Here is a 25,323-nt window from a genome sequence, read left to right as displayed (position 1 = left end):
ACACTTGATCATTATCATCAGTGTGTTTAAAAACTTCAGGAGACTGCTCTAATTTTCCTCTGTCACCTGATGTCCTGTCTAAACAGCATTCTAGTCCACACAAGGACATTGTACCATCCACAAAATTACATGCAAAAGCATGATAGTTCAGAAAATCAATTCCAAATATTACTTGTACATTTGGATTAGAGGATTCTGGAAGAACTATTAATGAATGATAAACTTTCAAAGGAAAACAAGAAATTGAAATAAAAGCATTTATTTGCTTATCAGCTGAAATTTCTGATTCAAATATGCCCTTCAGTTTAATTGGATAACTTAAAATTAAAATATCGTTTGGAATTAGTTTTAATTTTGCTAAACAAACTATAAGAAATGAGTGAAATATGTGCACCAGTGTCAAGTAAGATTTCACAAGGCATATTTTCAATAAATCCTTGTAGAACTGTCAAAGGATTATCTCCATTAGCATAAAGAGCTAATGCTACATCAAACTCTCTTTCAGGGTTTGAGTTGTCTTTAGCTTTACCCATTTCTAATGAGCAGTTTGACATTTCTGTCCTTGCCAGTATGATATTGGAGTAATAATTATTTCCAGAGTTTCCTTTATTCTCAGATTTCTTATGTTGAAAACAAGATTTATCCCTAACAAAAGTCTTTAGCAAAATGACCAGGTTTATTGCATCTAAAGCATTTTGGAACATATCTCCTTTAAGATGTTTTATTCCTGTCAATACCATTAGATTTACAAAAGAAAGACTGATTATCTGTAGGATTCTTGGATATTGTTAAATCAGATATCTTAAACAGAAGTTCCTGTCCTTTTACTATTGGTCTCTGTTGTCTTTCTATTTCTTCACTAAGAAATGTTTTCAGTTCCTCTAATTTTCCCAAATCATGTGATTGTACCTTGAACTCAGATTCTGGAATATTTTCTGTTAGATTTACAGAAATTTCCTTAGATTGTTTCTTTTTCTTAGCACCTTTTAATTTTTGAAACTTTCCTTCTCTCACTTTATCTGCAGCCACAATGTTAGGAGAATGAGTTTCATTATACTGAAAAGAGTTTACCTGTCTATTATTTGTGGAATGAAATATATCTCCAAGTCTCTCTTCCTTTTCCCTAACAATTTGAAAACATTGTTCAAGATTTTTAGCCTTTTTCTTGTATGCTGTTTCTTTCAAGTTATCTTTAAGACCACACCTAAATTGATTAAACAGCAACCATTCTAAAGAGAATCTCTCTGCAGGTGAAACATTACATTTATAAGCATTGCTCCAAACATTGTTCAAGATTTTAAGCCTTTTTCTTGTATGCTGTTTCTTTCAAGTTATCTTTAAGGCCATGCCTAAATTGATTAAACAGCAACCATTCTAAAGAGAATCTCTCTGCAGGTGAAACATTAAATTTATAAGCATTGCTCCAAAGTCTGTGGTAACACTCTGAAACAGACTCCCTATTACTTGGATGCACTGATGAATTTTCCAAATGTTAGGCCCTAATTCTCTTAGACTTGAAAATTCTGATATTAGCAAACTTTTAAATGTTGCATAACTATCAGTGTCTCTCAGCAAAGGAAAGGGGATGTGTTTAAGAATGTTTTGGCTTTGTCCAATAATTTATTACGAAGTATAATTAACAAATGAAAATCTGACCATTTCCCTAAATCTCTAATTTTTTCTACATATCTAAAAAATGTTTCTACACTTTCACTACTATCTCCTGAGAAAGAAGGTATTACTAAAGTTGGATTAATTAACTTAAAAAATTCCTAATCTTTAACTAAAGAAACTTCACAACTAGAATTACTATCTCCTGTAGCCATTTTACTTGAATCAAGATTTACTTTCTGGAGTCTAAAATAAATTTGAGCCACAACCAATCGTAAGTCGACTGTGCCATTTTGTTATAAAGAGATTTGATCTCTGTAGCTATTTGTTATAAAGAGAGATTATTTATTATTTAATTTTTATCAATCCTCATTTGTTATGAGATTTTCTCTATAACATTTATTTCTATTTTCGAGTGTTTTTATTTATATGCACAAGGGTTCAATTCCGATTGGTGCAATGACTTTTAACTGTTTCTTTCAGAATCCGAAAAATCACTGACTCAAGACCAAATACAAAATATACACATTTAATAAAACAAAAACAATATATACATTTCAAATAAAATTTCACAACTACAAAATTAACTGGATCCAAGGCCTTTTAAAATAAACTTACACTTTAGAGATCATCCATTCTCTGATTCATTCTATTACTGGTTTGTTTAATATATACTTAATCACATTTACTAGACAAAATACCTTGTTTACACAATAACAAAATGTTCATAGTCAGTTTCTTTGTTAAGGCCTTTTTCCGAAGATATAAGATTCTCTTCTTCTTTTTCCCTAGAATCTTTTCTCATCACCCTTATGTAGCACACATTATTCCTCCTGACTATGAAGTAAGATATTCTGAATTCACCGAAGTATAAGTACTCTTAGCTCATGCAGTTCAATTTTGTTAATTTTTGTACCAGCAAAAAAAGGTTTCTTCTACTGCTTTATCTAAGTTGCTAAATTCAGCCTCCTTCTCCAGTAGAAATAACAGATAGATCCGGCATTCTTAAGACAAAATTTTCCAATCAGCATTTCCTCGAACATTCTTATAGAATGTCAATTGCAATATTTTCTTTTATTTACCAATACTTATTTACAATCTTAACTTCTCCACTTTAAAGGCTCACAGTTCTACGGTTCCTTTTTCGGAATCTGCTATTAATATTCCTCCCACTGTCACAACTAAATAAACTTTGTAAGAACAAAATTCCTCAGTCTGCGTTCTTAAATTTCCATTAGCTCTCTCTTGTTTTTCCTCCTGTTCCTTCAATACCGAATGCTCTCTCTTGTTGTTTCCGTTACTGAACGTTGTTCTCGATACTGAATGCTCTCTCTCTTTCAACTGACAATCACCCATCAAACTCCTCGGTGAGCATGCATGCTCCATGAAAGTGGCAAGCAAGAAGTTATGTATAATAGCTGATGTGTCGTCTCCGTTAGCGTTATGAGAATGGCTTGACAAAATACAGCACTTAATAATTTTAAACCACAATAAAATTTCTAAAAGTAACACAACTATCCAAATCCAGTAAGTACATAAATTTTTTTAAATGCTTCACATTTCATTTTGACAAAATAACATCAATAACGAACACATCACGAGTGCCGACAATGTGTGTTATGAAACCAAAACTAATAATGTATTAACATAAACAATTTGTAAAAATATTCAGAATTTTAAATTATGACTATTTTTACAACTGGAAGTATATGCTGGTTAAATGCCTTCCGTTTTAAACAGAGTGAAACGACATTTTTTTGAAAAATGCCTTTGAATTTTCTGAATGCACTCCAGGCAAGTTGAACTCTTCTATTTATTTCCTTTTGGAGTCCACAGTTTAGATCAATGAGATGAGCTAAATATATATATGAAGAGACTTTCCAAGAAATTGTTTTCAAAAAAAGAAATGACAAATACATGATAATAAATGCTTCAGATACTGATATCTGGTTTGTGATATAAATTATTGATCTCTGATGAGTGGCAACTTGATGACTGACTAAGATCTGTAGCATATACAATACAGGCATATCCTATGCAGTATATTCCTGTAAGTAGATCTCTGTTTCCCCATCCAACAGGATATATGATTAAATTTATTAAAACTGTATTACAATATAGAAAGAAATTGACTGCAATGAGAAAATTTAATAATAAAGTGATGAAATATTAAAGAAATAGAGATTAATAGTCTTTAAACCATATCCTTTTATATCCACTTTTATAAACGAATAACAATGTTTAATTAATTTTATATTTATTTCTTAAATATTAATAGTGCACTTACTCTCTTGTGCATTCTTCCTCTCTTTTCTTCTGGGCTTCATACTGAGGCCTAATTTCTTCAAGCTGAGCCAACTTTTGAGATATAGTATCTTTCAGTCTATCCAGTTCCCGTTCTGCCCTTCTACGAGAACTATCATCACCCTCTACTTCATCCCGTAAATCTTTAATTGTAAGTTCTAATCTGGTTTTCTCTTTGAATAAAGAAGACTGCTCTTGAGATAATGCTTCCTTCTCTTCTCGAAATGACTGAATTTTACTCTTCACATCTCTCAATTCTTTACTTAATTTCTAAAGATTATTATACAAACGAATGGGGGGAAAAAATTACTACTTTTATATGGGAGGGAAAAAAAATTTCTACTATGCTTGTATCTATATATACTGAATTCAATACTAAAAATATGAAAAAATAAATAAATACATACATATATATATCTATATTATGAGACTCACCCACAAAAGGTTGTAAACCTATAGTACATTAGTACCAAAGATGGCTAAAGGTTTTTTTTTTCCTATTTGTAAAATTTTTTTGGTATTTTGTTTATTCATTTTCACCTGGCCCAAAAACCCCACCCTAGAGACCAAAGAGAACTTTTCCAGTAACTTCAGGCATACAATAAGCAGGACAGTGATCTCACATCAGACGATGTACCAGCTAAAGACGATTGCGAGCATCCATGTCAACTGTGGGATTTGTCTTTTCTCATTAATAAATATAATAAATTATTATATTTATTTATTTACCAACCTGTTTGAGTAACCAGATAACAACTGAACCCACAGCTTGTGAGTTGGAAATTGGGTGGAATTTTATCAATACATTTAGTTGGAGAATTTCATTGGTCACTGTGGTCATTAGAGGAACAAAGTTGTTTCTTTCTTTTTTTTTTTTTTTTCAAAAAAAGTACCACATTTTTGGTCTTTAGAGTAAGGTTTGTAGATTATTTTAATCTTCACCTATAGTGCGTTAACACTATGGGGGTGGGGTAAGGATCTTCTCTCCTTGGATTAACATTTACTTCTAGCTTTTCCTCCACATAATCATAAAACATCAATAGCTTCCTCAGCCTCTCAAGATGCTACTTTTCTTCCATCCAGCTACTATTCACAAATCTCAAATCCACACATACTCAGAATGCTTTTCCCATGTTTTGATGATGCCTCAGAACCCCTGCATTGTCCAAAGGAGAACAAATGAGCTGAGAGATGATCCCTCACTTTGACCACTATTTCAGAGATGATCAGTTTCAGCTCAATGTATTTTCTACAGGTAATTCCATGGATGTAGAACTATAGAATTGACATCAATCCTTCCTCCACTTTTCACTGGGCCTATTAAAACATGAGCAGCAGTTACCCAACATACCTCTACAGTCCATCTACAAATACAATGAATCTGCATTTCTTCTTTTATTCCATCAACCTGTTCTCTCTTTCGTTTTCTCCAACCCGTACAGAGCACTAATGTGCTATAGGTTCTACTACCTTTTATGTGAGGAACTGTTTAAAAAAGTTAAATTTCATGCAAATTTTTCACAATATCAATCAGACAAAACATTTCAAAGAATTATCCTAGCTAGTTACATTATACTTGAAATACTACCCTGCTGGAGAAGTAATAAAGAAATAAAAATAATTATCCGCAAGAGGCATCTTTGAAGAATAGCATAAACATCAAAGGCAATTAACAAATGACCATACCTTTCATTTATGTCTCTTTGTTAATGCCAATGTTTTGAAACTTCAATCTGCCTTAGCAAGCTAAGCACAAAAGTCTTATGTGACTCTCTCTTTCCTGAATGTAATGTGTTTACTTACCAAACTGGACTATAAAAAAAAATGGGCTTACGCTCATCAGAATATTTTTTTTTTTCAAGTTAAGCATTACATTTCGGCAATGTTACATTAGTTTAACAAGCGTATGATGGCAGTTTGTGGTAACGTTTGTTGTCTACAAAATTGTAAAATTGATAATGCTGCTTTCTACAGTAAAACCCCTTTTTTACACTTTTCAAGGGACTGATAGAAAAAAAGAGTAAATAGCAGGAAATGTAAAAAAACATTTAAAAAAGGCTAAAAGATGACTTACTGCTAGTAGGTGAGTCTACATACTAGATTACAAAAGTTAATAACTGAAAATAAATGAATTTACAATTACTTAGATTTATCTATTTAAAAAAATCTTTAATTGTTGCTTGTTTTTGCTTTTCGTTTTTTTTGACATAGCGCCGGATTGCTTTGCATTGAGTTCAATGCTTGACTTGTTTTTTACTATCGTGTTCAAAGTGGACATGGAGAGCCCAAGATCTTTTGCTAAATGCACACATGAATTGCCATCTTTTCTTCTACCGAAATACATTTTCTGTCTTTTTTTCTTCATGTTACTAACATGGATAATCCACCACCGCAACTTGAAAGCAACTTTCACATGCTAAATTACATAGCAGAAATTCTGCAATATCAATTCATACTGTGATTGAAAAATCACGGTATCACTACTGCAAGCGTGCAAGTCAACCGTGATGGCGGAAACGAAACTACAGCCGAAAGCAACACCATCTGGGAACAGAAATGCGCAGATTTCTGCAGAAATCGATTCTAAAATCAGTATTGCCACCCGAGAAAAAAATGCAAATCACGGGAAATAACGTCCACATCAAGTTGTTAATGACAGGAAAACAATATATCGTAAGAATAGGCCTTAAAATGGGACTAACGGAAAATGGCAGGAAAACGTAAATTGCGAGAATGTAAAAAAGGGGTTTTACTGTATATTGTAATAATTTTGTAATTTTACATAATTATTTTCAACAGACTCATTAAATACAGCCCCAATATTTCTGCCAAAATTCATCTAGTCTGACAAAGCGATTTTGTCTGAAATTCTCTTTAAGTAACAAAATAGATGGAGATCACAGAAGTTATGTCTGGGCTATGTGGTAGGATAGTCTAAGACTGAATTTCTGCAGCCACAGTAATGTGAAGATGCACATTATCATAGTGGAGAAAAAAAGCTGCTGCTTATCAGAATGAACTTTTAAAATGTAGATATTAAATTACTGCAGTGTTCTAACATACGCCATCTGATCAAAAATATTCAGACACCCCTTTATAGTAGTGGATATGGCTATATACATCATAACCATTGCTCATACAGGTATAAAAGGAAAAAGCACATGGTCTTACAATTCTTCATAGACAAACATTAACAGTAAAAGGGGATTACCAAAGAGCTCACTTACTTTTGACATGGTACTATCATAGGATGCCTGTCACTTTGCAATTCAGTTTGGGAAATTTCTGCCCTTCTTAATCTTTGCTTACAGTTGATTATGAAGTGGAAACATCTAGGTGTAACAACAGCACCATAACAACCAGGAAGGCTACATAAAATCACATAATAGGACTGCAGATTGTTGAAATGTGTGGAGCAAAGAGATCATGTCCTCAGTTAAAACACTCGCTGAGTTCCACAACTTCAGCCACAACTGTTTATCAGGAAGTGAAAAACATGGGCTTCCATGGACACACCACCACACTCAAGCCTAACATCAAGTGTTCGGTAGAGTGGTGTAAAGTTTGCCACCATTAGATGATGAAGTAATGAAATTATGTTCTCTGGAGTGATGAATCACACTTCACTATATGGCAGTCTAATGGACGTTTGGCAGCCACTATGAGAATGCTACTTGCCCAAATGTGTTGTGCCAACTGTAAAGTTTGGAGGTTTCATGGTTAGGAGAGCAGCTGTACAGGTAACCCTCAAATAACACGGTAGGTGGGTTCCTATAAAATCTCATGTAGTGAGTAAAGTGTGTTATATGGGACTTGGGACTAAGAACCAGTGCAAAAAAAAAAAAAAAAAGGAGAGGGTATGGAACATAATCCCTCCTTTATTTTTATAACGATCGGAAACTTAATTTTTATCTAAAATAGTAATAACTGAACAAGAATCATACAAACTGTGGTACATGTATGTCAGATAACGTACATTCATTTAATTTTCTTCATCATCACTGTTAAGCATAATCAAACGAGAATGTTTTCCTCTGTAGTAGAAAAAGAAAAATATAGAGAAATAGTTTGAGTGGTGTATTTTTACTTTCATTATGTATAATTTAAGGCTGGAAGTTAATTCACAACAAAGAAATTATTCTAATATGCCTCTTAAGAACAAACTTTAATAATATATCTTCTTCTTCCCTTCAATGATTAGGCATTTGCCTGTTTCAGCAAATCCACCTTTTTTGGTAGCTGATATCTTTCCATCCTAAATAGATGTTCCTTCCATTTTTTCAGGTACGTCATAAATATCTAGTTCTTTTCTGATGTCTTTCTTTCTTATAAGGTCCAATTTTGTGAATCCTTTAATTGTTCTTAAAAATCTCATCCCTGCAGCGTGTATTTTACTTTCATTCTCTTTTTAACCATCCATGTGTCTGAATCTTATAACAGAGTGGGAGTGGTCATCCTTATAAAATTTTTGTTGAGTTTCTTGTCTTATTTTTTTATTCAGTATCCTTTTAATTATTCCACAGATTTTCTGAAATTTCTTTATTTTTTTATCTATATCTTTATCTTTTAGATATATTATTGTGTAGCCTAAATAATTAAACTCTGTCATCTGTTCAATTATTTTATTTTCTATAACTACTTTTAATCTAACATGATCTCAACCTTTAAATGCCATGACTTTTGTTTTCTTTTGTGAAATTTTTAGATTTTATTGTTGGCTTATTTTGTTTAATTCATAAACTGGTTTTTGGAAGTCATCTTCATTGTCTTCTAATATAATCTGATCAGATCATTTAACCAGTTTTTCTGGTTAACTGGGCAACTTGTTTATTAGTTGTTTTCCATATTTTAATAATCTGATCTATATATCTATATATATATATATATATATATATATATTCATATTTATATATACTGACTATAACCGAGACTAGAATAACAATTAAATTTATTCAAAACGCAACATGTTTCATCGGATTGTCCTTCTTCAGGCGTGGGAACATAGAAAGCAAATAAACACTATAAGAAACATCGTATCGCTATACAAACGACTATTATAAAATTCAATTAGTTTTGAACAGTAGCTACAGTCCGTGTTGAAATTCTATTGTTAAGTAGCTGGGTGCGTCTGATTTCACGAGTGTGCCAATATCGGATAGCAGAGCTGAAAGAGTCTGGTAGATTATAGCCAAGGTTATTATTTATGTGATGAGGGTCCATAACAATTTCCTTAGACTCGACTATGCGGTGCTCCACCTCATCACAGCATATATGAAGGTTTGAGGTCGTTGTCCAGTTTATCTCCTGTTGATGGCCTTCATCATTTGTATTTACTGAAAACAGTACATGGATTGACAGGGCACTTGCTCTAGTTCTTTTGTAGGCAATGTCCCTCTGGTGTTCTTCCAGACATAGGAGGATGGATTTTTCAGTTTGGCCATAGTATTGCTTCCCACGGTCACATGTGATTTTGTACACTCCTGGGAATTGTAGATGGTTGTGAGCTTGTTTGTATTTGCTTAAAATCGATCTTAGTTTAGGAAGAGTAGAGAAACAGGCGTGGAAACAGGTTTTTATATTGAACTTCATAAAATTCTTCTTAGTTTCGTGGAGAGCGAGCTGATATATGGTAAGGCGATATAACCTTTGGGATTGTCTTGTGTTTCCAAGTTGTTTTGATGGCGGCGGTATAGATGCTTAATAATAGTTTTCGACGAGTAGCCATTACTTGTGAAGGTTCTTTGTAGATGTTGTAGTTCATTTTTTAGATCTTCATCCTCTGACAGTACAGATCTGGCATGATGTGCTAGGGTTGAGATGATACCCACTTTCTGTGCAGGATAGTAATGCGAGGACGCATGCAGATATATCTCTGTGTGTGTGTGTGTAGATTTTCTAAAGTTTGAGATTTTAATAGAATCAGATGTCTTAGTAAGTCTTACGTCCAGGAAGGGAAGAAATCTTAGGGGAAGAGATTTGAACTGTAGCTACAGTTCAAAACTAATTGAATTTTATAATAGTCATTTGTAAAGGGATACGATGTTTCTTATAGTGTTTATTTGCTTTCTATGTTCCCACGCCTGAAGAAGTCGGACAATCCGACGAAACGTTGCGTTTTGAATAAATTTAATTGTTATTCTAGTCTCGGTTATAGTCAGTATATATAAATATGAACATATCCCAATACCGAGTTAATACTATATATATATATATATATATGTAGTAAGTATTTTTACCTTGGGTATAATTATGTTAAAGATACCAAGCAATTTTAAAACCTGGTTTTACTCCATTTTTCCCAAGTAAGCAAACAGACAAAAATGTCAAGTTTGCGCCTGCAAGTGATGCAAGACTAGCTGATCCTACAGGTAGTGCAAGACCAAGGCAACTCGTGGTAGAAGTGGAACAAGCTCCGATCACTAATCTTAATATTTACCCTTAATGCCAAAACACATCTCCAAGAAGGGGATGTATAATGTTTTGTATTAAAGGCAAGGGGCCACTACCCAGACCGGTTTCGACCTTTTTTGAGGTCTCATCAGTGGGAGCTAGGCTAGAAATCTTCTTCTTCTACGCGTTATTCCCGCTTCCTATGCAGGGTCCGCGCGTTACTTAGATGCGACTTCTTGTTAGTACTACTCCCAACCGACCCGTCGCCTGGTCTGCCGCTGGGGGGGGGGGGGGTATATTTTTGACTGTAGAGGCGTATGTTCACGGGGCCGGTTTGTCTGCTTGCGGGATGAAAAACACCAGATAAACTGGCGGAAAAAACCCTACTGACCGCGCCCAAGACCGGCTAACTTGGCTATGCCTGAGGAAGATCCTCAAATTCCTCACGTCTACAACGGGAATCGAACCTGGGACACTCCTTCCCCAAGCATATGGTTGCGAAGTGCAAAGCCACTAGGCTAACCGCGCGGTCTTGGGAGCTAGGCTAGAAATACCAAGATTTAAAACACCTTATGGCAACTTGTTTTGGCAAAATACTTATACAAGCTCTGTATTACTAAATCTTGGTATTTCTAGCCTAGCTCCCACTGATGAGGCCTCAAAAAAGGTCAAAACCGGTCTGGGTAGTGGCCCCTTGCTTTTAATACAAAATATTATACATCCCCTTCTTGGAGATGTGTTTTGGCATTAAGGGTAAATATTAAGATTAGTGATCGGAGCTTGTTCCACTTCTACCACGAGTTGCCTTGGTCTTGCACTACCTGTAGGAGCAGCTAGTCTTGCATCACTTGCAGGCGCAAACTTGACATTTTTGTCTGTTTGCTTACTTGGGAAAAATGGAGTAAAACCAGGTTTTAAAATTGCTTGGTATCCTTAACATATATATATATATATATTTATTACCTAACTGTAACTCAATTTTTGCATCTTTATATAAATTTTGTATAGCTTGTACCAAATGTAATGGATATCCTTGTTATTTTTTTTCATTATATTCCACAGTTTTTCTCTATGTATTTTATCAAAGCTTTCTTGTAATCTATAAAGGCCATATGAACCTCTAAATTAAATTATTGTCTTTTTTTTCACTAATTTCTTTTAGCACATAAACATTGTCTATATATGATATAATATAATATAATATATATATTATATATGATATAAAATATATATATTATATATTATATAATATATTAATAATATATAATATATATTAATAATATATACCTGTAAAAATTTTTAAAAATTAAACAAAAACCAAATAACCTCACAAAAACCTTCAGTCACAAACAACATACTTCGAAGTTGCAATTTTCAATGGTCTCAAACATGCAGAGTTTCACTCTAACACAGAGAATTACAGCAAAACCTTGCTGCAATTCTCTAACAAAATCCTCACTGTTGTTTTGGAGAAAAATAAATAAATAAAACAAAATAAATAAAAATTATGAGAAAATCCCCATTTTTTTATTTTGTGACTCAATACTGGTCACTCTGCACAAATTCGTCTTGAAGAACATCAAGATTACGTTTCTCTTAAAGTATTCTGGTTTAGTAAGCCATGCTTTATCTACAAAACACAGGATTCAGTGTAATAAAACCAAAATGTTACGCAACAGTTACTTTCTTCTGGAAAGACTCTATAAAGAAAGCTGTGAGGCACACATTCACAACCTGAACCTGAACAAAAGCTATTGCCTAAAACTTTCTCAATTTTAGGAAGTTATATTAACTAATACTCACCGTTTGTGTGTTCCTTAATTGTAATTAAATTTTGCTTATATTTAAAAATAATTAACTAAATTAATTTATTGTAATTTATTTTGAATATTTATTAATGCAGATAGAGCTATTCCCCTACATCCTATAGTTTATACATAATATCACATGCTTTCGATTAAATTGTTGTTCTTTTTAGAGTTTTCCTATAACTGCATTGATAACGGTACGAAACTTAGTCAAAATTTTACAAATAAAAATATTAAACATAAGTGATTCTGGTATTAATATTTTATGATGAAGAATACTAGTGGATAAAGGAAGTTAGAAACATTCAGGAAAAAATGCAATTGATGGTACATCTCAATTGTATCAGGTATAATGTGCTAACAAAAACTTGTAGTAGGAAGCTGAAACATTTAGGAAAAATGTGATCAGGTATAAGTACATACCATTACTTAAGGTATAATATGCTAATAGAAACTTGAAGTGTAGCAAGGTAGCTTGATATAATGATATTGATTTGAAATGCAAATGGTTATAGACAAATTTTACATCGCCTATGATACATAACGATGATGACTTAATCAACAAGGCCAGTTTCAGATGGCTGCACTATAGCACTCATCGTATCATTTACATAGGAGGGAAATAACACAATATAATATGAAGAATGTCTTGAATGAGTATTCCATTCCAAGAGAGAGAAATTTAGCCAAGTATGCAGAGCATCTTTTAAAAAAGGCCAAATCTCTCTTGGAATGGAATAATGAAGGGAAGATTTGCTGAAGGAGAAAATTTATGAAGAACATGCAATATTTAGGACAAATATGGATTAAGACCAGATTTTGACATAATGACAAACAGACAAAAAAATTACTAAAATCTAATAAAATCTACTAATACATTTTCAGTCCTCTAGGACTGAAGGGGATGGGGCAGAACTCTTTTACCCTAAGTAACTTTCTGGAAATCACTTTAGAAGTCAGGCTCATCCTTAATCATCACTGAGTTCAGGATTATGAATGATTTTTAAGATATCAGGATAACAGTCAACATGAGAGAATTTGTACATAGTGTTGCCATCTGATCCTATCATCTGTATTGATGTCTGAAATGGTGCGAGTTTTATGGCTGATATTTTCAATCTGAAAGATTAAAAACTCAAATTTCCAAGAGGTAATAATTATAACTCTATGTACCTCAAAGGCTGAACTGGCTGAAGAAAGGACTAGAAAAAGTTCTCTTAGTTAGCAACTAAAATCAAACTCATGGAACAAGCAACATTTCTACATGACTAAGCAGGAAATATAATGATATGTATGTGATATGTATATAATAAAGAACCAAGAGAAAAATTGCTTCAAATTGTTTCATTATGTCGTGAATATTTAAGTTGAAAATCAGCAATTTAAAGATTTGGAGGGAAATGGCTGATGTTAATCAGGTGTACCACAGAGTCACATACTATATTGCAAAGGTTATTTAAAATCTGCAATAACTACATCATTAAAGAAAGGTAGTAGTAAAACTGATACTTGAACAGGAGATACATTAACAAAAGTAAATACTGTTTAAATTATCCTCTTAAATAAATCTACAATACAATAGTCTTTAAATAATTTAAATATCTTATGCCAAATCTGGAATGGTAATTTGGCAATAAAAAGACAAACTATGAAAACAAGAAGGAAAGCAGAAAACATCAACTGCATTCTGTAATGAGCCCTATGATGTTAATAGATTTTTGCTATTTAAGCACAATTTTCAGGAAAATGGCAAATAAAATATGAAAATATATAACAGAATGGTTACATCAAGAAACTAGTTTAATAAATTTACACCAAGAGAGAAATCAGTCAAAACCATAATATTAGAAGTATTCAAAAAAAGGGATTCAAACTAATTTTGGTATGTAGATCACAGGTGTTAGAAATAAGAGAAATAAGACTGGAGACCACAGATATGGAAATTCTGTAAAATGAAAAATGGGAATGAGAAATAGGTGAAATTAATGGATTAAAAATGAACAAATCAGAAAAGAACTTGATATTATTAATATTTATGAATATATAAGCAGTGTGCTAAACTATAAGAATATGATAACATTCTCAGAATGGGAGATGAAACATTTTGAAACAGAAATGGAGGGGGGGGGGGACAATGCATTTAAGAATTTAGAAGACTGAGATGTGAGAGATGTTCAAATTAGAGAAACAGACAAATAACAGACCAATCTGAAGGAAAACTGTTGATTAGAAGATAATCATGAAATCCTGTTTTTGATAATATCTGCTATACATCCTAATGGAATTCTATTGTAACATAGATAAAATACCGTATACATATTGAAGGGTATACAGTAGAACAGTGTTTCTCAAACTTCAGATATCTGCGTACCCCTTCTTAAATTTTCATTATTACCAAATACTCCTTAATTAATTAATTAAAAAATAATTTAAATTCATAAATTAATTAAAAATATTAATTAATATTAAATATTTATTTTATTTGAATTTATATGTTCATGTAAACAAAAAATATGATTTATTTTTAAATTATGGTTCTCTAGAGATGTCAGACGACACACTCATCAATTTCATTTGATCCAGATGCAATATCAACATTTTCTTGTTGCTTACAGCTATTTGTATTTGCTAGATTGCTCTCTTTTGGGGGTTTTATAAATCCAATCTTTAACCAATGATCCATACATAAGAATTTGAAAGCTAAAAAAAAAATACTATATTTACTCGAATATAACTCCAACTTTTTTCCCAAAATTAAAGCTAAAAAATCGTGTTGTGAGATACGTGCGGGAATTTTCGGAAACTAAAGTTTTCAGAAAAAAACTGAAAATGGTGCGACTTACCAAGAAGCTCCTACTAGCTATCACTACTTTTGGCATCGAGAACAGTTTCTTTGTGTGCATCGTGAAAGTTATCTACCCAAATAGTGTCATCTTCTTTCCCATTATTTCAAGCAAAAATTACCAGTAATTTACAAGACTTGAGATATGTAGAGCAGCGAAGAACTGCATATGATTGGTGCAGTATTAACAAAAGATCGCGCGAACCAAAGACAAATTAGCATTTCAACAGTTGAGTTGCAATGCTAATTCCCTTCAACCGAATTCCATAATATCTGAAACACATTCACTATATATTTCTTAGTTTTAACACGTTAACGACGGAGGTGGTGTCAAGCAAAACCATATGTTCCACCGGCAACATATGGTTTTGCTTGGTCTACACAGCAGTTTCTGTTGGAGAGGGGATGTCATTCATTAGTTAGTGCCGTTTTATCCTGGTTGTTTCTAATTGCACTGTTTGTTGAAAAAAATATAATGACTCCTTTAATTATGCATAGCCGAAAATTGCCACGTAACCCCGGGGGTACGGGTACCACACTTTGAGAAACACTGCAGTAGAAGATGACAGTGATGGTTTTTGTTAATTTTAAATTCAAAATTACTGTTAATACTGTAATGAAAATATCAGAACAAAACCATCGCTTACTATACTGGAATTATTTTGTAAGCTAATAATAATAATATTAAGAGAGAACTCCAGGGAGTAAGGGACTCATTGAGGAAGGTCACATAATAAACATACCACCTATCATGCTTGTTCTGGAATTCATTCACACTGATCGCACACACAACATCCAATGACAATCCATCATGCACCGCTCTATGAGGGAAAAATCGAAATCTCACCGCCTTCTTGGCAGCATTCATTCTCAGCTTCCAAGAATGTCCTCCATAAAATGAAAAATTCCATCAACTGAAATCCTCTATGATCCTTTCAGAAATTTGTAAGCAATCATAGCATCCTCTCTTTCTCCTGTTTGTTAGTTTCTGCACTTTACAAATTCTCCATCTGTCTTTATAATCAGTATTCCACAATCCAGATATCATTTTTAATACTCTCATTTGTACTCTCTCCACTGTATCAGGATCATGATGGAAACTAGGAGGCTGGACCTGCACACAATAGTCCAAGGGATGTCTTATGAATCAAGGTTTGTTCAGCACTGCATTTATCTTTTCAGTTATATTTGCAATCTTGCTGCATGGCTCCTGAACTTCAACTTCCTATCAACTAATGCTCCAAGATCCATAGTCTGATCAGTTTCTTCTAGCATAATCCCACCAATATAATATGACACTGGATATCTAACCATGCCAAAGTGCATGACTTTACATTTACTGACATTGAACTGACATCCATTTTACCATGCCCACAATTACAGTCAATTAAAATCATCCTGCAAGTACTACATATCAGCAGCATTCCTGATTACCCTACCTATCTTTGCATCATCAGCAATTAGCTGTATGTTACATGTCAAATCCCTTCCAATGTCATTAATGTACAGATTGAATACCAGTGGATCAAGAACTGATCCTTGTGGTACACCACTGGTTACTTTAAATCTTACACTCATATTCCCCCCTTTTTTACCCCCAGATACCACTTTTTGAAATCTGTCTGTCAGTCATCCTCTTATCCATGGTAATGTTTTATAATCCAATTCCATAAGTCTTCGAAAGCCTTAACAAAATCTAAAAGTATCATGGTATACCCATTCCCCTTGTCTAGCTCAATGGTAAGTAACATTATTATAGAATGCGAGCAAGTTACTAAAACATGACCTTCCCTGAGTAAACCCATGCTGTTCATTGCAAAGTAGAGATTCTCTGTCAACCCATTTCTGAATGAGAGACTTAACCAACTTTTCCAAAATCTTCACTACTCCTGAGATAAGATACTGATTGGTTAATAGTTGGATACATCAGTCTTTGTGCCACCCTTGTGCAATGGAATTACCACACATTATTGCACTCCTGTGGAATCTTCCCTGTTCTGAGACTTAAATTATACAGCCTGGTCAAAGGAATAGCCAATTCAGCTGAACACTCTGAACAGGGAAGATATCTCATCAGCCCCTATTGCTGAATTCTTATTCAGTTTTTGCAACAGCTTTAATACCTCCACCTTATACGCCTGAGTTTCTTCATCCAGTGAAGCGGTAGCAGTGAGTTCAATGTTGTATATACCAAGTTGATAGCTTCTAGCAAAATGGGCACTCATTAGTTGAACACCTTCACACATCTGCATTCAGTAGAGTTATTCTTTCATATTCATTCTTTCTTTTACTTGAAGCATACAGATATAATTCTTTGGGATTGTCTTTAGCCTTGCAGAGCCAGTGCATACTCAGACTTAGCTTTCCATACAACAGTTGTCACTCTCACTCATCTGGCCTGCTGCTTATAATTTTCATAAAGGACATCATCCTTAAGCACACAGTATTCCTTCCACATCATCCTTAAGCACACAGTATTCCTTCCACATCATCCTTTCTTACAAATCTCTTGCTTAATAAGATTACATGTCCATATGACCCATACCCTATTTATTCTATGAATTTTTGGGATACATTATGATATTTGCAGAATGATAGCTTGCAGAGCCAGTTTCTTTTCATACTCAGACTTAGCTTTCTATACAACAGTTGTGACTCTTCTGGCCTGCTGATATTGCATCATTTAAGTATTTTTTTAATGCATCCCATGCACTGTTGATATTCCCATCCAGCAAATGATACCACTGAAATGAACTCAGTATACTCCTCAGTTGGTCATAATTTCCAGCTTTGTAGTTCAGCACCTTTTCTGAATGAAACAATTATAAACTTAGTCACTTCCCAAGTCTTCCCAGATACATCTCAGACAGGTTGTTTGTTTTGAAGTAGGCAAAAATAAAATTTCCAGGAAAAAACATCTCTATTATACCACAATTTAAGATGAAGTAACTTGGTCCCTGCTGGAAAAACATTTAAAAAAATTCATCTTGTCACAGACTGATCTGAATCCTGGTATCTTTTCCAACTAAATGATGTGCAACAGAAGCACTGAAATGTGGAGGATTCATGTTTATTAATTTTCTGTTTTTGGTGTTATAGTTTCAAACACTTATTCTGTAATTTGGTGTTTTTAATTTTTAAAATATAAATAGTTCCAATTAAGTATGAAAATTTTCTTACTGAAACTATTTACTATTTTCTTACTGAAATTAACAAATTGGTTGATGAGCTTGCTGGAATTATGGAAAAATAGCTGCTTCAGTCATAATTCAGAGACCAGTATATTATGTCTGTTAATTACATGTATTTTCTGACTGGTTTGCCTGTTTGGTGGAATGAAAAATCTAAGTTTCCAGGGGGGGGGGGGAACCTTCCGCCTTTGTAGAGACCAGTCAGCTGACGTTCACCTGAAAAGTTCTTATAAAGGTTCTTTATAAAGTATCAGATAAACTGAGGTCTTTCCACAAATGTTGTAATGTCCTTATAAGTGAATTGTTGTGGTGCTATTTAAATGAACAGGAAAAAAAAAAGTCAAATTTATAATAGAAATATCCATTCAACTAAACATTCAGAAAATAAAAAAAGAACTATTTCATTTCAAACATTCTAGACTGTTTTTAAGAAGTATTTTCTGTGGCTCTATATTAATGGCTCCAAAAATAATTCTGTTTATCAACTAATTAGTTTTAATAAGAACAAATTACTATAAAAGAATTATCTCAGTTGTTATTCATAGATTGTATAACCAACCTTAATTTGATCTGTTGCATTTTGCAAGCTCTCTCTTAGTTTCTCAGTAACTGAGCTACTTGTCTCTCGACGTGTTTCTAACTGTAAATCAGAAAGCAGAGCATGATAAATTATAAAAAAGTAACATGCTAATGAGCAATAAATCCAAACTTTTAATCATTTGCTTATTAAAACAACATAACAAGGAAATTATAAACAATTACAATCAGCTATGCATATAATTATGTTTAATCTTGAAGTTCTTTTAAGTTTTCAGCTAAACAGAAGAATTCTTTTTCTGAGCTAAGTTAAAGCACATTATGAATGGGATTAGGCTTTGAAAAGTTTAGTTTTCATTTCCACCTATTTTGGGGAAGGGGAGGAAAGCCTCATGTTATGAATCCTTCCCTTATTTATATAATAATTATTATATACATTTTAAAGTTCCTCTTTAGTCCATTCTTAAATTTTAAGAATAATGCTTTTTCAGGCAATCCATCCCTTTCCTCTAATTTAAAGCTGTACATTAAACTTCTACCAATTAAACATAGTTTCTTCAGGATTTTGAATCCTGAAGAAACTATGTTTTGAATTTGAGTATGATCATGAATGTCCTACATTAAAAACTTACCCAATTTTGGGAAATCATCCTAAGTAATACTCTTCATTTCTGTGTCTGATGATCTTTGTTTTTAAAATTCATTTCATTTAATTCTAATATTTAAAGATGGAGTTTTCCCTCCTACAGTTAATATAGTGTTATGCTAAGTGTTTATCTTTTTTTCATGTATGCACTGACAATGGCTGCAAGATGTAGCCAAAATTCTGTACATATTACACAAAAAATTTTTCCTTAGATATGTGTTATTGTTCCACAGTTAATATGATCATGTCTTCTGCTAATGCCTCTATTTTTTTGCAATATTCCTTTCAACAAACTTTTAGTGGTCTTGAGAGAACTGTCCCAAAAGCCATTTAACTGGGTTAGCTAATCATTTATCCAATCCCCATTCTTGAGCATGGTGGGATCTTTAGCATGTGACAATGTTTTACTGTATGAAGTACTTTAAGTTTTGAATGTCATGAAACTAAGATCTTATTATTTCATATTGTTAGTTAGAATAATTAATGAACATATTTTGAATTCCATAGATAAATTTGATTTTCAAAGTACTGGTTATACATGATCTATGGTATGACACTACCAAAATAATTCTATCAACACGACGTACTTGACAATTTGAATCATTTGAATAAAGACGACTATTAATACATGAAATCTTGAAATGTAAATTTTATTTGTTATAGCAACACAAAAAAGAAGTATATTCTAAACTGCTCTTTCTTTCATAATGAAAGAAAATTATAACTAAGAAAAAATTTAAAGTTAGGATTATGATATACATATATGTAACTGACCAAGCTGACAAAAAAATCTAACTGATAAATTTACTGTTCAGGATTCATCACTAAATTATTAAGTTAACATACTTGTACCACAGAATATTGACAGATTCGTACCCTATTTAAGAGCATAACCAAATGGATCTCCTTACCATAAAACTTCTACTAAATAGATCTTCTTATCATAAAACTTGTTGCAGACAAAGTTCACAAAGAAATACCATTCATCTAAGAAAGATTTACAACTAATTAATGGCATGAAATCAATACATCTTCATTATTCTGTCCAACAGTGGGCTTAGTAGCCTATCACAGTCACAAGCCAACTCTCTTCTCAGCAATCTTCTTCCACTAGACCTAGTAGTGAACAATCTGCCAAACTAACCTGGTCCTGTCCATTTTCTGCTTGCATTCTCTAACCATTTCTGTGTAATATAGACTTCCCAGCAATACAGACAGAAATGGTTACACTGTTTCTGTCTGTACTGCTAAATGTATTGAATTATAAGCAGTGCTTATTTTGTAAAACAATAGGTGCCAGTGTTCTTTGTTTGGTATACTAGGTAAATGTGTAAAAAATGACACATTTACCTAGTACCCATAAGTCAAAATTTCACTGTTAAGAAAAAGGTGCCAGTATGCCATTCAACTGGGTACAATCCCCCCAAAAAATATTGATTATAAGTATTATATTCAGTGCATTCATAACATCCTTGTTTCATCTCATTTCTTTCTTGTTTTACATTTTGTTTTCTAAATCTGGATTAAAAAACTGTTTAATTATTAATTAAGTGCCCTGCTATAATTTTAAATTTTATTATTGATGTTATTTTCTTCTCCATAAGTCAAACTATAACCAGGATAGTTAAAGCAACTTATTTGTTCAAGAATATTATTTTCACACATATTCCCCTTGAATGAGTTCCTTTCCTTAAAAGGCACTTATTTTGGTCTTTACAGTCAATATTTCCATATTAAATTTTTCAACAATGAGGTTTAAGTGGCATATGCATTTTGCAACTGATCTAACTAACTTCATTACTGGACAGAAATACCTAATCATCTGTATATAACATCCATATAGTATGGCTATAATGGGATATTCCATGAACCAGTCTCTACTGTCTGACAGTGACAATAACATTTATTAAAAAGAAATAACAAGGACCAGTCCTGATGAACATCATTTATTGGCTGCCAATTTGATACTTCAGTTTACAATCTGACTGCTATTACATTATATCTATAACTTATTATTATTATTATTACGTGACACCTCTAAGGAGTCCAAAGACTCAGCGAGGGAGGGCACCCTCTACAACTCTCCATCTCTACCACTTAATCCATCAACTACAGTGAACTACTATCATCATCTACACCAATGCTATCTACTAGCCGCCGCCACTAGTATTTCCACAGACAATCACAACCAACCATGACTATAGCGAGATTCGAACCCGCAGCCTTTTGGCTGGAGATCCAAAGTCTATAAATGCACTGTGTGTGTGTGTGCGCGCATGTTTCTTTTTTTGAACAATTTCTGTTTTTCAATTAGTAATTTCAAACTAAAGTAACTATCTGCCTCTGTGGAATCCATTTTGTTCCTCACTTACCTAATAATCTCTATAATACCTCATTAATTTTTTTAATAATTTTTACATATATTATGTAATCACTACTAAAAAGAAATTCCTGAACAGTTTTCACGATCTCAATGGTTGTCTTTTGTTTATAACTATACCTTTCAGCTAGAATTCTGATGAGTGATCTAACACAAATTGTTAACATGTCAACTAGAATACCAAAGAGTTCTGCTATTAACTCTGGAAAGTTTTTCTTAAACAACTTTCTCTCTAAATATGCAGCAGATGATTGTTCTCCTCTTGGGAACTCAGACCATAACATTATCTGTGTTTCCTTTTCTATACAGATCAATCTCCTCTTAGCCCCATACCCTGTGACACTACTAGTGCCAAGTGACATGACCTCTAGGACATCTTACTGCCTTTTTTTTCTCATGGTCTAATTATTGTTTCTGCTATACTAATCCAAACACCTGCTACAGTTAAATAGCTGAAATAATACTGAAATGAGAGCCTTCGTTCTCCACTCCACTGCAAATCTAATCTCTATTCTCAGTGCATCCAAAGGAGACTTCATAAGGGCCAATAATAAGCTTCCTGCTCAACTGAGATACTTCTGGTCCATCACTCAAGCTAGTCAGCATAACTTCCACCCCTCACATCCTAATGGTGATAACATCACCCAAAGATAAGGCAGCTTTCTTGGCATCAGTATTTCCCATCGATTCTTGTATAGATAATCAAGGTAAATCGCCTACTACAATACTATGGACTGCTCACAAGCATGCCTCCTCTAATCTTTTGCCAGAAGGACTTCAGAAAAATCCTTATTAGTCATGCTTCTAATAAAATCTCCTTGTCCAGGTGTATCCCTCTAGTTGTACTCAAAACTTGTAATCCAGAATTAACACTCAATCTATATTGTCTTTACAAAATGTCCTACTCATCTAGCATCTAATCCAACAACATGAAAACAAGCTTTAATACGGCCTATTCCTAAAAAAGGAAGATAAACTATGTCCCATTGCCCTCAGACCAATATATATTCTCGAAAGGGATGGAGAGAGTTATCAACAACAACAAACTTCTTCACAGCTCATCAGTTAATTAGTGATCACCAATACAGATTACACTACTTGTGTTCTGTGAAAACTTCTTCATTAATCTTACACACCTTTGGATACACATTATGGAAAGATTTAAAGAACCTCAAGTGGTTGCTGCTGATATTTCCACGGCAATGATCAAGCTGGCAAAAAGATATTAATGACAAGCTACCACCTTAAAGTTTTCCTCCTGCACTTTGTGAATAGATTGCTAGTTTCCACACTAGTCATTCATTGCATATCGTGGTGGATGGCTTTTTTTTTCTTTCATTAAATTTCTTTATCAATGCTGAAGTATCCAAGCTCTTGCTCCTATACATCAGTGACTTCTCTCTCTCTCTCTCACCCTAAAATTCTATCCATAGTTTGCTGATAACAGTATACTCTCCATGCCTCTTCTTCTTCATTCAAGAAACCTTGTAGTACTCAAATGATTCAAACATCAAGTTCATCAACAACCAATATACTAAACATTAACTTCATCACCATTTTTAAATGGAGTGAAGACAACTAGTGAATTTCAATGTTTCAATGCTATCAGAGAAAAGTTCTCTTATTACATAGAAGAAAGAATCTACTACACTCCCTCTTATTTTTAATAGTGTTCTGATTTCTGGTCAAGATCAAGATCAGTTTTCCTTTTTTGGAAAAACTTTCACATCTAGCTTAACCTAGCATATCAATCGTAGCATCCTCAGCCTTCAAAAAACATGATATTCTTTTTCATTCAAAATACTACTCCTTTTCTGCTCAACTCCTAACACTTTATTATGCTTCTCATATTTGGGATGGTGCATCCAAACCTCTCTAAGAATTCTTGATTGTATACATAAGAGGTGATCCTCTCTCACAAACCCCCCTCCAGTAACTTTCTCATAAGTGCTGTCTCTGCATTATGCCTTTTTTATATGTATTTTCACTGGCATTGCTTCAATGAACTGACTACTACCATTGTCTGCTTTTTTGTTTCTAATCATGAAAGAACAAAAGCAGCCATTGGTCATCATCCATATATAGTTGAATTCAAACATTTTTCATTTCATTTCTCTGGAACAGCCTTCTCCATACTATTGGTCCCGATGAATACAAAACACAAGCTTTTCAAAAAACAAGTACTTTCTTGTTAAAAATACCAAGCAATTTTAAACCTGGTTTTACTCCATTTCCCAAGTACCAAACAGACAAACAAGTCAAGTTTGCACCTGCAAGTGATGCAAGTCTAGCTGATCCTACAGGTAGTGCAAGACCAAGGCAACTCGTGGTAGAGGTGGCATAAGCTCTGATCACTAATCTTAATATTTACCCTTAATGCCAAAACACATCTCCAAGAAGGGGATGTATGATGTTTTGTATTAAAGGTAAGGGGCCACTACCCAGACCGGTAACTTGTTCTGGTAAAATACTTATAAGCTCTGTATTACTAAAATCTTGGTATTTCTAGCCTGGATCCCACTGATGAGACCTCAATAAAGGTCGAAACCGGTCTGGGTAGTGGCCCCTTGCCTTTAATACAAAACATCATACATCCCCTTCTTGGAGATGTGTTTTGGCATTAAGGGTAAATATTAAGATTAGTGATCAGAGCTTACGCCACCTTTACCACGAGTTGCCTTGGTCTTGCACTACCTGTAGGATCAGCTAGACTTGCATCACTTGCAGGCGCAAACTTTACTTGTTTGTCTGTTTGCTTAATTGGGAAATGGAGTAAAACCAGGTTTAAAATTGCTTGGTATTTTTAACATTTATCATACCCAAGGTAAAATACTTTCTATGAGTTCTTTCTTTTTTCTTAATGATTTGCCAACATGACTGTAGTGTTACAGGTCTTGTGACCTCGCAAGTGGGAATAGGGTTCAATAAAACAACAAGGCCAGACTAATCAGATTCCACAAATTTAATGTAGTCCTGGTGCTAATGGATCCCAATCTCAGTAGAAAAGTTCTTCTATCCAATATATCAAAGTAGACAGGAAAAAATTACTCAGTAAACACCAGGAAAGAAGAGAAACAGTAATTTATCTTTGGTGGATGGTACAAAGGAGAACAATTTTTGAAATAGTCTGAAAATGGTACATAGATTAAACTTGCAAAAAATCCATGCTGATGTTCTTTTAAGGTGGGATATGGCAATCCATTTTACATTCGTTGGAATGTAGTTGAAGGATGACATTTATTGATTTTCTGAATGGTGGCATGGTTATATTCATTAGCAGTCACCGTAAGTTTTATTTTATTTAATTCTTCCAAAAGAAGGGATTCAGAAGAACAGAATAAGCTCAATTTATAAGTTTTCAGAAGTAAAAAAGAGTACTTATCTTCTGTGATGGATAATGATAAAGAGTGTCAGTAATGGAAAGTTTTTTTCAATAGTGACTAGAAATGCATAGAGCTGATTTATCCAGAAATTGTAGTAATTCTGTCTCTGTGACTAACTTGCCTAGACATCATCTACAAAGCAAAGCCAAATACAAGGTTGAGAGAAAAAAATGGTACTACTGAAGAGTTAACTTTCACCTATAAAAATAAGTTATACAGACAAAGTGAGGG

At 33.4% G+C, this 25,323-nt stretch overlaps 1 protein-coding gene across 1 annotated transcript in view; it reads right to left on the bottom strand.

The window, feature by feature from the left end:
• The window catches only part of SMC3 (structural maintenance of chromosomes 3), a 450,203-nt gene that overhangs the window by 318,562 nt on the left and 106,318 nt on the right, over positions 1-25,323 (bottom strand). Inside the window, exons 9-10 of the mRNA XM_090391130.1 lie at positions 18,706-18,786; positions 3,899-4,185 (exon numbers count right to left, since the gene is read on the bottom strand). Coding sequence (XP_090247256.1) covers positions 3,899-4,185; positions 18,706-18,786 — 368 coding nt within the window. The remainder of the gene's footprint in view (positions 1-3,898; positions 4,186-18,705; positions 18,787-25,323) is intronic.

The sequence above is a fragment of the Typopeltis vanoorti genome, chromosome 4, assembly GCF_054136105.1.
Source record: "Typopeltis vanoorti isolate ZY-2024b chromosome 4, IOZ_Tvanoo_1.0, whole genome shotgun sequence".
Taxonomy (NCBI): Eukaryota; Metazoa; Arthropoda; class Arachnida; order Uropygi; family Thelyphonidae; genus Typopeltis; species Typopeltis vanoorti.
Note: the sequence above shows the minus strand (reverse complement) of the source record. Positions and strands in the feature narration are given on the sequence as shown.